Raw genomic sequence first — 15037 nt, forward strand, 5'->3', positions numbered from 1 at the left:
GTAAGGCAATTTTCAACAATTAACTCTAAATTTCTTATACATTTATTTATACTATACATGACATTAAGGGATTCAAAAAAAGAAAACTATTATGTAGTATAAATTTTCCTAATATGTAAACAATACTTATGTATCTTCAAAGTCATGGTCATGCTGTTTGGAATAAAACATACAATACGCAAAAGATAAGACCATGAATCTTCGTTGAAATCAATGAGTACCATTTCAATTTATGGTATGCATACGTTGAAGCGAAAACAAACGATATCTATATAAAATATGAATGATTGTGTTATTACCGGTAATACAGCCCCCCCCCTCCCCCCCTTCAAAAAAAATTAAAATATAATCATAATGAAATGCATAGTTATAAAAAATATCTATATAAAATGTATATCTATAAAACCCTATAGAATTATACAAATTGAAAACAAAACTAGCTACATCAATTTGTCCACCTGTATTTACCAACGCTTTTTTAACTCTTCGAGATAGGATTGCTAAAAATATTATTACAAGTGTATATCGGAGAGAGGGTCATCTTGATGATTGACAGTGAGCAAAATTTCAAAAACAAATTAACTGACAATATAACAAAACATACACCTAGTTTTATTCCAGTTAATTTCCCTGTATACAATGTACATGTAGTACTACTGTGAACAAGTATTAATACCATATTCCCCTATCATTAGTCCATACACTTTTTAAAAACACTTAATGTGCATTTAATAGATCACTGACAATGTTTGCATGATCAAAATTTATATAAAATGTTTCATTATATTTCTTAATTGTTCCCATATCAAAAGACTAAGCTCTTTCAAATTCACATTAACTTATAACACCTCAAGTTAATTCAAACCAGGTTTGGTCGAAAATGGCTGGTAGATCCGGAACAGAAGACAAAATTGAGGGAAAATGGTAACGACGACGATGGCCACATTTGTAGAGTAGATTTTTATCAGAAAAGCTGAGGTAAGTCTTGACCTTAGGGTAACTTTAGTAAAAGATTAATCCTCCGTCTTATGTATTGATACACTTACGATCCTCTGAAGGAAACACACAAACGGAAAATCTCTCAGACATCCGTTACAGTGGCACATTGTGTTAACGTTTATATTTTCAGCTCCTCGTAGGTAGTTTCTGGATTACCTAGTTCTGTGTACATGTTCCTTGCGTTTGTTAATTGTGCGTCGTCATGATTTTGTGCGAAGCTCCGAGTCTCCAACCAATTCCCGCGCAGATTTTTGTAGATGACAAATACTGCTACAATAAGCCACGTTGAACCCAAAAGCGCAGAAAGGACACAAATAATCACGATTGCATAGCCTCCAAATAGCTGTGTTTCTTCTAATGTTAAAAACTGCATGTTAATTTTATCTTACTATTTGAATAATTGCTACTTATATGTTCTTAACTTTATATTTACCGGGTGGCAGTAAATACAAAATTTAGTTCTCGCGTTGTAAATTTTGTTTTAACTGCCACCCGGTAAATTTAAAATATACAACATGACATTTGTGAAAAATTAATGTCCTTTTTAGTTTGTTGTCAAAATTTTTAAATATACTAATATATATTTTAATATACTAAAATCTTTCTTCAAAACAATAACACGAATCAACTTAAAATGAAGAAATATAATAATTATTATAACTAGAACTTCTTTTATCTTTTGATTCAGAAGTATTTAGGGGAAAATGATGTTTTCGTATATTTTTAATAAAAAGGATGTCGAAAAGCCCTACCTTTTTTATGAAGACAAAAGAAGTTCTAGTAATAATAATTATTGTATTTTTTGTATATGTTAATTACTTCTATCCTTATAATGTTTTAGGCGTCAAATAAAATTTCAAAGGTCATCTGGATTTGTTTGTATTTTGCACCCCCCCCCCCCCCGCCCAAAGTTTGGGGCCCAATATTTAAAAAACGGTAGGATATAGAAAGTTGCCAGCACTTACAATTTTATACAACAAGATATATCTAATTCTAAAATTTGAACGTCCTTGCTTAAAAAAAATAATAAAAATATTGCGTTTCGTTAATTTTTAAAAATCTTCTTGTATGTTCCGGAGCCGGAAGTGTCAAATCATACATTCAATAATTGATAGGTTGACTGTGAAATTGTTGACATAATTGAATCAATATCCCGGTTCCAATTTTAAAAAACCACTGGCAAAAAATGTCAAGTATAATAATAATAAAAAAAACGAAACAATATATCTTTTCGAACGTCTGTCGAAAAGTCCAGATTATTATTTTGCTGATGCCTGCATTTTAAATTTTATATTTTGAATTGCCCATTTACACATAAGCTGGTATTTTTGTAGACAACATACGTCATGTTCAAGTGATTTACTACTGTCAACACTGGGGAAGACATACAGTGATCAAACAAAAAGAAAAGTAAACGAATAGTATACATTTCATCTGTTCATCAGGATGTTTTCTTTTTTATATCACAAATCAAATAATATAATAATAATAATAATAATAATAATAATTTAATAAGATAGGAATTCTAGAAGTTACTGAGGTATTAAAATGTTGTTCATATTAAGATAGGAGTGAAACTTAAGTCAGGAACCTACAAGCGGTTTTGGTACCGTTCATTGGATGAAGAACACGTTTTACGACGAATAATGAAAGCAGCTACATATAATTTACCCCCCCCCCCCAGTAAATACAATTTTATCCATAATATTATTCAAATTTTATTGAATTAAAAAGGTAAATTTGTCATGCAATTTAATATTTTTGAAATTCTTTGTTCCGAGTATACTGATATATTCTTGTTAAGGGTCCTCGACACCTCGTGACTTTTACTTTTTATGACAGTACATCACGACATGATGATTACAATCCGATGTTTTTATGATAAGTGTTTATTTTCCCTTATGCTTGCATTGGAAATCTGCAATATGATATAAAGACAAAATTTACCACATCTATAACATTCAACAGATTGACGCTCAAGGTTTAGTTTTATGAACTTTTTGCGGGGAGAATGCAGTCCGGATGATCGGGAATTAACATTAGATATATGAAGATAGTGATTTTCCGATACTGCATTGAAATGTGTTTCATTCTCAATTTCTGATCATTCATTTTTTATATGATTTTTGGTTACAAGTAAATAATCTGATAAAGTAATTAAAATTAATTTTGATTAACAGAATACCGCTATGCAGTCTACAATCCGACTGATCCAACTTCGATCAACGGAAGTGGGAACCAATTGCAAGGAATATAACGATATTTGAAGTATGGATTCTAATCCATACTTCTATTAACTCGAAAATTGAACTTGAAGATGTTAAATTCCTGCTCCGAGTTATCTTCATTGGATCAGTTAGAACTCGCAACTTTTTAATGTAATGTATGAAAGTATTTCGTCGGTCCTATAACACACCATGGCGGTGCAGACATACATGTTTTGATGTGATGATTTGTCAGCACTGCCTTGGTATGTTATAGGACATCCAAAAATAACCATTCAATGCTAATATTCATATTCATTTTGATGTAAATTAGTATGAAATATTTGTGCACCTTCGCTTTTAAGCCTATAAAAACGCTTTTGTTCAGGGAAATGAAACATACATTGAACATCCATACTTACATGCTATTTAGTTCCCTTCCGCGACTAAAGATATAGTGCTAAAAACTATGAAGAGGAAAATCGTTTTTAAAGCGCTAAGCATAGCTCAGCGCTTTATTGTCGCTAGACTTCTATTTCCGGTGCAAGGAATAACTGCCCTCTATGAGCAGAAATATACATCATTTAAACTGGTAAGAGGTATAGGGAACCAGTTATCTGGGTGACGGAAATGGCCGATAGATACGATTGGTTTGCGGGGCTTACGTTAATCAGCACGGGATGCTACGCAGTGATGAAAAAATATAGTGCGTATTCAGAAGCTAAAATATAGAAAAATAAAATCGTTTCTTTGCAAGAAAATGTCAAAAACTGTGATAAATTACAGTGATATTCTTCATTAAACATAAACCAAAATTTCAATAAGGCTCATTTCCGCCTACGCTTGCACACAGTAAATTTTCTTAGAACCAAGCTAGGTTAGCGCTTTTCAGTACTTTCAGTACTTTGATTGTTCATAATGCCAGATAAATTGTTAATAAATATACACATGAAAGTGCGAAACTGCAGACAGGGGAACAGGGCGTTGCAGTGTTTAATTATTGGTCAATGATTTTTATTTATTTTTTTTTTGCTTTTAAACACATTAAAATTAAAATGTCCTTTACAGCATATGTCATTTTCATGACTTCTTTCTTACCTTGCAAGGGAGATATTTTGATAGGCATTGTCACCCTTTCCTGGTATTATTATTTTTTGGACAATTTAATTATCTGCAATAATTTTATTTGATGGAATTTGTTTGCAAATTATATTCTTTAATTTTAGAAACGGAAACAAAAATTATTGTATTTAGAGTCCCTTTGAGCCCTTATACCATCATTACATGCGAATTTATTCCATACACAATACATATTAAATTAACGATTATATAGAAACACTAGTAATGTAGGAATATTGATCTCAAAAATTCCTATAGGTACATTAATACTTTAAAGGTTGCTTTGAGATGACCTCGCAAGAATCGTCGCCTCGGTTAAACTTGTATAGCATATCGCAGAACAGCTGTTTCAAGTCTAGTAATTTTAATTAGTTTTGAGATACATGTAAGTCTCTTTGTCACATTTAGTATATATTGATATTAAGAACAGGGACACAAAATAGAATTAAACATCAGTTTAAAATTTCTAGTATTATTTTATCATTTCATAAAAGTCACTTTTTTTCTTATAATTTTTTTTACATATCTATCCTAAATGCATACAAAAAGCAATCCATTTTATGATCATAATTAAAAATAAAAAGAAATTCACCTGTTATTATAAAACAAGAGGCCCATGGGCCACATCGCTCACCTGAGGAACAATAGGTATGATAAAATCAGCTTAATTGAGTCATAATACAAACAAACTGGACAATGTACAATAATACATGTAGATCCTGTATAAATAAAATCCATTTTCCCCTGGATATTCTTATGTTTATAATCATTAGTCCCTTATCTAACAGGATGATTTTATAGTCATATCACATGTTGAGTATTGCAGTCCTCAAAAAGATCCCTTACAATTGTTTATATATGGGATATTAAGCTACATCAAACTTTGAACCTTCTTGTGAGGCCAAAGAATTGTCCTGGAACCAAAGTCTTAACAATTATAAAGAATCATCTGGCTGATTAGTTTCTGAGAAGAAGATTTTAAAAGATTTACTCTATATATTCCTATGTAAAACTTTAACACCCCCGACCCCAATGTAAGCTCACCCTATCCTTGGGGATCATGTTTTAACAACTTTGAATCTACACTGCCTGAGGATACTTCCACACAAGTTTCAACTTTCCGGCTGATTAGTTTCTGAGAAGAAGATTTTTAAATATTTACTCTATATATTCCTATGTAAAACTTCGACCCCCCCCCCCCCCCATTGTGCCCCACCCTACCCCCAGGGATCATGGTTTTCACAACTTTGAATTTACACTGCCTGAGGATGCTTCCACACGAGTTTCGGCTTTCCTGGCTGATTAGTTTCTGAGAAGAAGATTTTCAAAGATTTACTCTATATATTCCTATGTAAAACTTCGACCTCCCCCATTGTGGCCCCACCCTACCCCTGGGGGTCATGATTTTCACAACTTTGAATCTACACTACCTGAGGAGGCTTCCACACAAGTTTCAGCTTTCCTGGCTGATTAGTTTCTGAGAAGAAGATTTTTAAAGATTTACTATATATTCCAATGTAAAACTTTAACACCCCCCCCCCCAATGTGGACTCAACCTACCCCCAGGGGTCATGATTTTCACAACTTTGAATCTACGAATCTACACTACCTGAGAATACTTCCACACAAGTTTCAGCTTTCCTGGCTGATTAGTTTCTGAGAAGAACATTTTTAAAGATTTACTCTATATATATTCCTATGCAAAACTTCGACCACCCCATTGTGGCCCCACCCTACCCCCGGGTGTCATGATTTTCACAATTTTGAATCTACACTACCTGAGGAGGCTTCCACACAAGTTTCAGCTTTCCTGGCTGATTAGTTTCTGAGAAGAAGATTTTTAAAGATTTACTCTATATATATTCCTTTGTAAAACTTCGACCCCCCCATTGTGGCCCCACCCTACCCCTGGGGGTCATGATTTTCACAACTTTGACTCTACACTACCTGAGGATGCTTCCACACAAGTTTCAGCTTTCCTGGCTGATTAGTTTCTGAGAAGAAGATTTTTAAATATTTACTCTATATATTCCTATGTAAAACTTCGACCCCATCCCCCCATTGTGGCCCCTCCCTATCCCCGGAGGTCATGAATTTCACAACTTTGAATCTACACTACCTGGGGATGCTTCCACACAAGTTTCAGCTTTCCTGGCTGATTAGTTTCTGAGAAGAAGATTTTTAAAGATTTACTCTATATATTCCTATGTAAAACTTCGACTCCCCATTATGGCTTAACTCTACATCCAGGGGTCATGATTTTCACAATTTTGAATTTACACTACCTGAGGATGCTTCCACACAAGTTTCAGCTTTCCTGGCTGATTAGTTTCTGAGAAGAAGATTTTTAAAGATTTACTCTACGCGGGCATGTTAAGGCTTCCCGATGCGATATGTAGAAAGTCACTTGTCTGTACTTCATACGATATGACGTCATAATTAACTTTGACGTCACGATCTGCATTCCTGTCGATAGTTCTCAGGGAATGTATCTTTTAAAACGTTAAAAGTGAATTACATCAAACCAGTATAATACCGCATATTTCCTTTATATAGATGCTGCAGTTAATTCTAGACGTACAGAATTCATTCATATTAAAAACCAGTATCAAATAATCGTCAGTTTTAAAGCTTCGTTTTAAGTAAAAGACTATTTATAAACTAGTGGTTTGGAGACTCTCCCTGCTACGTGTAAACAACTTAATGAAGAAATTTTAATGCATGTAAAACCAGCTTGGCGCTGGTGAAAGATCAACACAATTTTAGATTATTTTACGTAAAATTGGTAGAGAATATAAGTACCAATGTGAATCGTGCTTGGGAAACCTACGGATTTACCCCATTTTTTTGTAAATCGCTTTTGATTAGTAAAAATGTGCATTATTTTGATGATTTTGTGGAATGTTTTAACAATATCTTCTATAAACGAAATAGCTATTTCTTTCCCTAGCAAGAACTTCAAAGTTTATGACTTAACAAAGGATTTTTCTTAAAAATATGTATGATTTAATGTCATTAATCACCTGCGCCGATGCGTTTTAAATAAATCATTTGCAACATTAGGATTCGCCTGTCACGTGATTACGAAGCACATATGACGTCACAAAAATGCATCAAAATAATGTTTAACATCGATGTCAATAAATGTAACATAGATTTTAAGAAATACTCTCGGTCAAAGTATTTTTGCGATGATTCAAATAATATCTTTTTCCAGCCGTATTTTAGCATCGGGACGCCTTAACAATGCTGCGTATATATATTCCTATGCAAAACTTCGACCACCCCATTGTGGCCCCACCCTACCGCCGGGGGTCATGATTTTCACAACTTTGACTCTACACTACCTGAGGATGCTTCAAAACAAGTTTCAGCTTTCCTGGCTGATTAGTTTCTGAGAAGAAGATATTTAAAGATTTACTCTATATATATTCCTTTGTAAAACTTCGACCCCCCCCCCCCATTGTGGCCCCACCCTACCCCTGGGGGTCATGATTTTCACAACTTTGACTCTACACTACCTGAGGATGCTTCCACACAAGTTTCAGCTTTCCTGGCTGATTAGTTTCTGAGAAGAAGATTTTTAAAGATTTACTCTGTATATTCCTATGTAAAACTTCGACCCCCCATTGTGGCCCCACCCTATCCCCGAGGGTCATGATTTTCACAATTTTGAACCTACACTCCCTGGGGATGCTTCCACACAAGTTTCAGCTTTCCTGGCTGATGAGTTTCGGAGAAGAAGATTTTTAAAGATTTACTCTATATATTCCTATGTAAAACTTCGACCCCCCATTGTGGCCCCACCCTAGCGCTGGGGGTCATGATTTTCACAACTTTGAATCTACACTACCTGAGGATGCTTCCACACAAGTTTCAGCTTTCCTGGCTGATTAGTTTCTGAAAAGAAGATTTTTAAAGATTTACTCTATATATATTCCTTTGTAAAACTTCGACCCCCCCCCATTGTGGCCCCACCCTACCCCTGGGGGTCATGATTTTCACAACTTTGACTCTACACTACCTGAGGATGCTTCCACACAAGTTTCAGCTTTCCTGGCTGATTAGTTTCTGAGAAGAAGATTTTTAAAGATTTACTCTATATATTCCTATGTAAAACTTCGACCCCCCATTGTGGCCCCACCCTATCCCCGGGGGTCATGATTTTCACAATTTTGAACCTACACTCCCTGGGGATGCTTCCACACAAGTTTCAGCTTTCCTGGCTGATGAGTTTCGGAGAAGAAGATTTTTAAAGATTTACTCTATATATTCCTATCTAAAACTTCGACCCCCCATTGTGGCCCCACCCTACCGCCGGGGGTCATGATTTTCACAACTTTGAATCTACACTACCTGAGGATGCTTCCACACAAGTTTCAGCTTTCCTGGCTGATTAGTTTCTGAGAAGAAGATTTTTAAAGATTTACTCTATATATATTCCTTTGTAAAACTTCGACCCCCCCTCTATTGTGGCCCCACCCTACCCCTGGGGGTCATGATTTTCACAACTTTGACTTTACACTACCTGAGGATGCTTCCACACAAGTTTCAGCTTTCCTGGCTGATTAGTTTCTGAGAAGAAGATTTTTAAAGATTTACTCTATATATATTCCTTTGTAAAACTTCGACCCCCCATTGTGGCCCCACCCTATCCCCGGGGGTCATGATTTTCACAATTTTGAACCTACACTCCCTGGGGATGCTTCCACACAAGTTTCAGCTTTCCTGGCTGATGAGTTTCGGAGTAGAAGATTTTCAAAGATTTACTCTATATATTCCTATGTAAAACTTCGACCCCCCCATTGTGGCTCCACCCTACCGCCGGGGGTCATGATTTTCACAACTTTGAATCTACAATACCTGAGGATGCTTCCACACAAGTTTCAGCTTTCCTGGCTGATTAGTTTCTGAGGAAAAGATTTTTAAAGATTTATTATATATATTCCTATGTAAAATTTTGACCCCACCATTGTGGCCCCACCCTACCCCCGGGGGTCATGAATTTCACAACTTTGAATTTACACTACCTGAGGATGCATCCACACAAGTTTCAGCATTCCTGGCTTTCTGGTTCTTGAGAAGAAGATTTTTGAAAATTTCTCGAAATTTTTCATTAATTTCTAATTATCTCCCCTTGAAAACGAGTGTGGCCCCTAATTTTCACAACTTTGAATCCCCTTTGCCTAAGGATGATTTGTGCCAAGTTTGGTCGAAATTGGCCCAGTAGTTCTTGAGAAGATGTTGAAAATGTGAAAAGTTTACAGACAGACAGACAGACGGACAGACGGACGACAGACAAAATGTGATCAGAATAGCTCACTTGAGCTTTCAGCTCAGGTGAGCTAAAAACGTTGGATTTTGAAATTACTTACAAAATGCTCTTTTTTGATAATGATACAATTAATGTAATCTTTTCTATTGTAAATCTAATATTCACCTGCATCGTTAGTCTTGAAGTCCACCATATCAGTAAAGTTTTCAACGTTTTCTAATAATAAAATAACTGGATAATAGTTGAAATTAAATAGAAAAGTTGTCTATACACGTACATGTAATGCATTAAAATATTTGTACAATCAAATTTATTGAAACAATTTCGCTTACTTTCACATATTCCTGTTACGTTTGTAAAACCTGCACAACATTCGACGTTTTCCGCCAGGCTAGTTGATAAATTGACATTTAAAAGCAAATATATATCCATACATTATTCCATACACCACTTAAGTATTACATCATAATTATTAGTTTCATTATTTTCTAAGGAAGGAGTCTTCTTATTCACAGACATACTTCTTATATTAAGAAATTCATGAAAATTTGACACATTCAAACAGATCATGTAAGCTAAAGAATCTATTAGTTTAATCAAATAGGTCAAGATCAGATTTGTTTTCCTCACTCTAAAGGATGATAAAAATAAATGCAGTTATGTAGACATCTGTTTAAAATATAATGTTTCTATTCTTCAATGAAGAATATTGTTTTAAAAAGGCTAAATAGACTGATTAATCTACAGCAGTTCTGAATTGCAAAAACATATAATATTATGATAGTTAAATTAAAAGAAAGAAAAATATTTTATCAAATTTACTTTCGACGAGTCGAAAACTAGAAAAGACTTCTTCCTCACAATCGTTAAACGCCCATTTTAGTTATTATGTTGTATTTACCTGTTGTAACAAATATTGATCCCATGTGCACTTGTTAATATGTTGTAAGCTTTTTCCACGTAAGAACAGTTTGTCAGTTTACAGGGATCTAAAAAAAGGTTTATCGTTTTTTTAAACAGCGTCACATTTTAAAAAATTCCATAATGTTATAAAATTGTGTTTCCATTTCAAGCTGAAGGAGTACATGCATAATGACAATATATCGTTATGAACACAATAACTAGACTTTCTTAAGTAAAAGAAATGATTTCGACATTTATTTTATATTTTGTAAAGTCACTTGATATATAGAGCGAAAAATATTGAAAGGGTGTGAATTTTAAGAAGTGAAACAGTCTTTTCATTTTTGTCCTAAATAAAAACGGTACATAGAGTTACTTCCTCTACATTGTAATTGGTAGAAAATACATAATGTTAAAAATTAGAAATATTTCATTAGTTGAAATGTTTATTGGCGAAAGGAAGATAATTCTCTAATGATCTTTACCAAAATATGTACGTACTAACTACATGTACGACGTACAAAATTTCTTTAAAAGACAGGAAGACGGAAAATTGGAAAAAATAAGTAAAATGCAATGAACGAAATCGGGCTTAAAAGTAGAACTTGTTAAATCAATACTTTTTTATTCTACGTTAAAAGGATTTGTTTTTTGTTTTTTAATTCCCTTTTTTATGCAGATACTATTAAATTGTTTGTTATAATATGGCTTATATTAGCAAAACAGCAGTTGAAGAATAAGTAATGTTTACTTTGCTGTAATTGAAATAAATAGTCCCAATGTAAAGTTCTCACTTCTACTTTACTCGATTTCAGCTAAAACGCATGTGATTTAGTTTATGAAGGTCTTCCGTTTTCAAAGTACGCAACCGTAATATATCAAATCCCCTCTCCAATATAAATCAAAAGTCAGGAAGGGACTACTATTTTGTTGCCAAATTTTTTTTAATTATCTGTCCAATAGCAATAATAGTGAGAGGGCATTCAATATTTCGGAGCCATAATATTTTAAAATATATTGGAAAATAGAAGGAGTACAATATTGGAAAAATATAATATTTTGAATGCCTCGCTTATTATTGAGAATTGAGAAGTGCGTTTAATACTTCGCAGATAAGATATTATAACCCTCTTCCTATAGAAATAACTATAAGAGGTAATAAGAGGGGGTTAAATTTTTCAAACCTATAATCTTTGGAACCCCATTTCCAATCGCAAGAAAAAATTAAAATGGGAAATCAATGCATCGCATCTAAAATATTTTGAACACATCTTCAGTTAGAATGGAAAAGAGGAGATACAAATATTTCAATGTTCAAGGTGATTTCATTGTTTCAAAATAAATTGACCCCTTCTCCCTCTCTTCAATGGTATTTTGAAATCCAATGGGGTTCAATATAACGCGACAATAATATTTTGAAACTCAATTCCAATGAAAATGGAAAACAGTTGAATTCAGGTTCAATATTTCTTGGTATCAAAATAAAACATGACAAAAAAAATAACAAAATTCAACTCCGAATCTTCTTATTCTATCAGAATGGGTACGCTGTCGGTACCAGTTCCAAATAGAAAGAAAGTACCAGTTACAGTCGAAATTATTTTTTTAGGGAGGGTAAACAAAAAATAGATAGCATTAATTATTTAAAGCAATTAATTCATTTTAAAAGTATAGAATTATATATATATAATTTCCCAATACAACAAAAAATAAATCAGCGGTTTTAAATAATCTAAAAATAATAAATAGCCAGAATAATATCACAAATTGATCCTATTTACTGCAAACGTTTTAAGAAATGAAGATAATATTTTTTCTATTGATCGACTCGATTTATTTTGGCGTATTTAGAGAATACACTTTTTGAAAGAACATCAGAAGTGTTTGATGCCGAACTTAGTACCTATATAGGATCCAATTTGAAGCGTTATCTTAATTGACGACTGTTTCATTTTCTGGACTATAGGAAAAGACGACTTAGAGAAATTTCATTCATTACTGAATACTTTAAATGAATCAATACAATTTACGATGGAGAAGAGTGACAAGGAACTTCCATTTTTAGATCTACGTATTATAAAAAATGGGTCATATATAACAACGGATTTATACTGTAAGCCCACGGATACACACCAATATCTGGATTTTAGATCATGCCACCCTTCCCAAACAAAACGCAATATTCCGTTTAACTTAGCACGGAGAATTTGTACAATAATCACAGACAAAAACTTTACGTCTGGGAGAATTAAAAATATTTCTGCAACTACAGAGATACCCGAAAAATTAAATCAACGCTGGAGTAAAAAGAGCGACACAAATTCCTTTACATGTTCTACGTTATCCTCGCCGGTCTTCTAATACTCGCAACAATGACGGGAAACTTGTTTTTGTTGTGATCCACAATCCAAGGAACAGAAATAGTCTAACAGACGCAAAACGACTTTACCCTATTTTAGAACAGTCAGAAAATATGCAGAAATTATTACAATCCTAGGACATAATCAGTAGCCGACGACAAGCACCGAATCTTAAACACATATTGACCAAGGCCCGATTTACAATGCGGGAGGAAGTTCCATCCAAAATGCACATCGAGATGTGGTACATGTGACTACATAAAAGAAGGAAATAAAATTCTACTAAAATCTAGGATGGAAATTCGCGCCAATTCGTCGATGAACTGTAAATCGGAAAATGTTATTTATTGTGCTATTTGTCCAACATGCAAAGAATTTTATATTGGACAGACGGGAAAACTAAACGCGCGTGTTATTGTCCACAAGCAACAGATTAAAGACCCGAGTGTTCGTAATACTCCATGTTGTGAACATTTTGCTGAATGCGGCCAGGGAAAATTTAAATTATTCCCATTTTATAAACTTCCAAATGAAAATGAAATACTGCGCTTAGCCAAGGAAGACCACTTTATTAAATAATTTAAACCAAAACTTAATCGCATTCAGTGAAAGAATTATTATTTGCATGTGATATTATTGAATCATTTGTAATATTTGCTATTATTTTTAATGTCGCCTTTTTGCTCTGTGACTCTAACTTTCAGCTACTTTAACGTTATTTTGCATCACAATGAAATTTTGCGTATTGCCGTTACTACGTCATTTGTACCTTACTGCCTGAAGAGCCAGGAATGGCGAAAACGTTTGCAGTAAATGGGATCAATTTGTGATTTTATTCTGGATATTTATTATTTTTAAATTATATATATATATATATATATATATATATATATATATATATATATATATATATATATATATATATATATATATTGTCACTTTGCTTAAATAGTTAAGGAATGAATTCAATATTTATTTGTTTTATACGATATAAAAAGGTTTGGGGCAGTTTACGCTTTATAAACGCGGTTTATAAAAAAGCGTAAACTGTTTCAAACCATTTTATTTCGTATAAAACTAAAAAATATTGAATTCATTGCTTATAATTTAATATTTTTACTCTTCATTGTAGATAAAAACGGTCTGTTGACCTTTAAAATGACGTGAAATTGTAAAAAAATTCAAACATAACGTTAAGCCTATTGATACGTTTTTGACGTTAGTCTTACTATGACGAAGGCAACATTCTTTATACGATATAAAATAATTTTTTAGCCAACCAGAAAGCACGTTACAACCAGTATTTAATTATATACAAATAAAAAAAGTAAAAAATAGATAACGAAATATGAATGCATACCGAATATATCCACGCATCCGATTTCATTGTTAAATAACTGGGTAGCATTGCAATAACATTTTGAACGGCATCCAAATCCAAAGAATCCAGTAGGACAATTTTCTGTACAATTTACCCCATATGATCCGTAACAAGCTTTGGTTGAAAGAAATAAATGCATATTAAATAATTCCACTGCATATTTTACTTTTTAAGCAGATTGTATGATAATTTACGTTGACAAATGCCTTCAACCATTTTATAGTCTGCAGAACAAGTTCCATATGAGTTACTATAAAAGTAAGCACAGCATAATGTAAATTTATGATTAAAGGGTTTAAAAAAAAAGCTTTGATAACCTGTTAATCACGTCTTACCTGCACACTTCTGCACCGATCTTGACGACAAAAGAGACAAATAAGGTACATGCATACTTAACGTCCATATTCATCGAAATGTTTCCAACTCTCAAGCACACTTTTAAGAACGTAAAACAAACAAGGAACTTGAAACTTTTCTAAAAATATATTTTGCAGGGCTTTTTTTCATTCTCTAATTTCCGTGGATTTTTCGTAATAACCTGTTAACATGTTGCGTAGGGATAGACTTGCGAACTATAGTTGTTATAACAGTCATTAAGGTACCTCACTACACCCAGACTTATACTCGTTGAAACACTACGTCACAAGATGACGATTTAAATGTTTTGTAAAACTGTTTATGTCGTTCGATTTGGTTGTATATCGTCGTAGCTCAGTGGTTAAAGTATTGGGCTTCTGAGCCGCAGATAATGAGATCGAATCCGCCTGGAGCTTTTGTTCATATTTACTGAATAAAA

General features: G+C 33.4%; 1 protein-coding gene across 2 annotated transcripts; it reads right to left on the reverse strand.

Annotated features, from left to right (window-relative positions):
- Positions 1-338: 338 nt before the first annotated feature.
- Positions 339-14671, reverse strand: LOC105324674 (uncharacterized). 2 transcript variants are annotated; one of them, XM_034452919.2, is made up of 7 exons: positions 14577-14671; positions 14436-14491; positions 14221-14355; positions 10499-10586; positions 9930-9988; positions 9763-9813; positions 339-1353 (listed from the first exon to the last, which is right to left on the reverse strand). In XM_034452919.2, exons 1-7 carry the CDS (start codon positions 14648-14650, stop codon positions 1118-1120), a joined length of 699 nt encoding a protein of 232 aa, XP_034308810.2. In that variant the 5' UTR covers positions 14651-14671; the 3' UTR covers positions 339-1117. The 2 variants fall into 2 exon arrangements, with proteins under 2 accessions (XP_034308810.2, XP_065941033.1); XM_066084961.1 differs by lacking the exon at positions 339-1353 and adding an exon at positions 1923-2917.
- Positions 14672-15037: the final 366 nt, after the last annotated feature.

The sequence above is a fragment of the Magallana gigas genome, chromosome 5 (assembly GCF_963853765.1).
Source record: "Magallana gigas chromosome 5, xbMagGiga1.1, whole genome shotgun sequence".
NCBI lineage: Eukaryota > Metazoa > Mollusca > Bivalvia > Ostreida > Ostreidae > Magallana > Magallana gigas.

Bases quoted from the DNA above. Each gene is read 5' to 3' on its own strand.
- LOC105324674 (XM_034452919.2), bottom strand. From the start codon at position 14,650: ATGAATATGGACGTTAAGTATGCATGTACCTTATTTGTCTCTTTTGTC. The intron at 14,356-14,435 runs GTAAATTATCAT...TTTCAACCAAAG, and splicing joins GGTTGAAGGCATTTGTCAAC to CTTGTTACGGATCATATGGG. The intron at 10,587-14,220 runs GTATGCATTCAT...ACCTTTTTTTAG, and splicing joins CGGATGCGTGGATATATTCG to ATCCCTGTAAACTGACAAAC.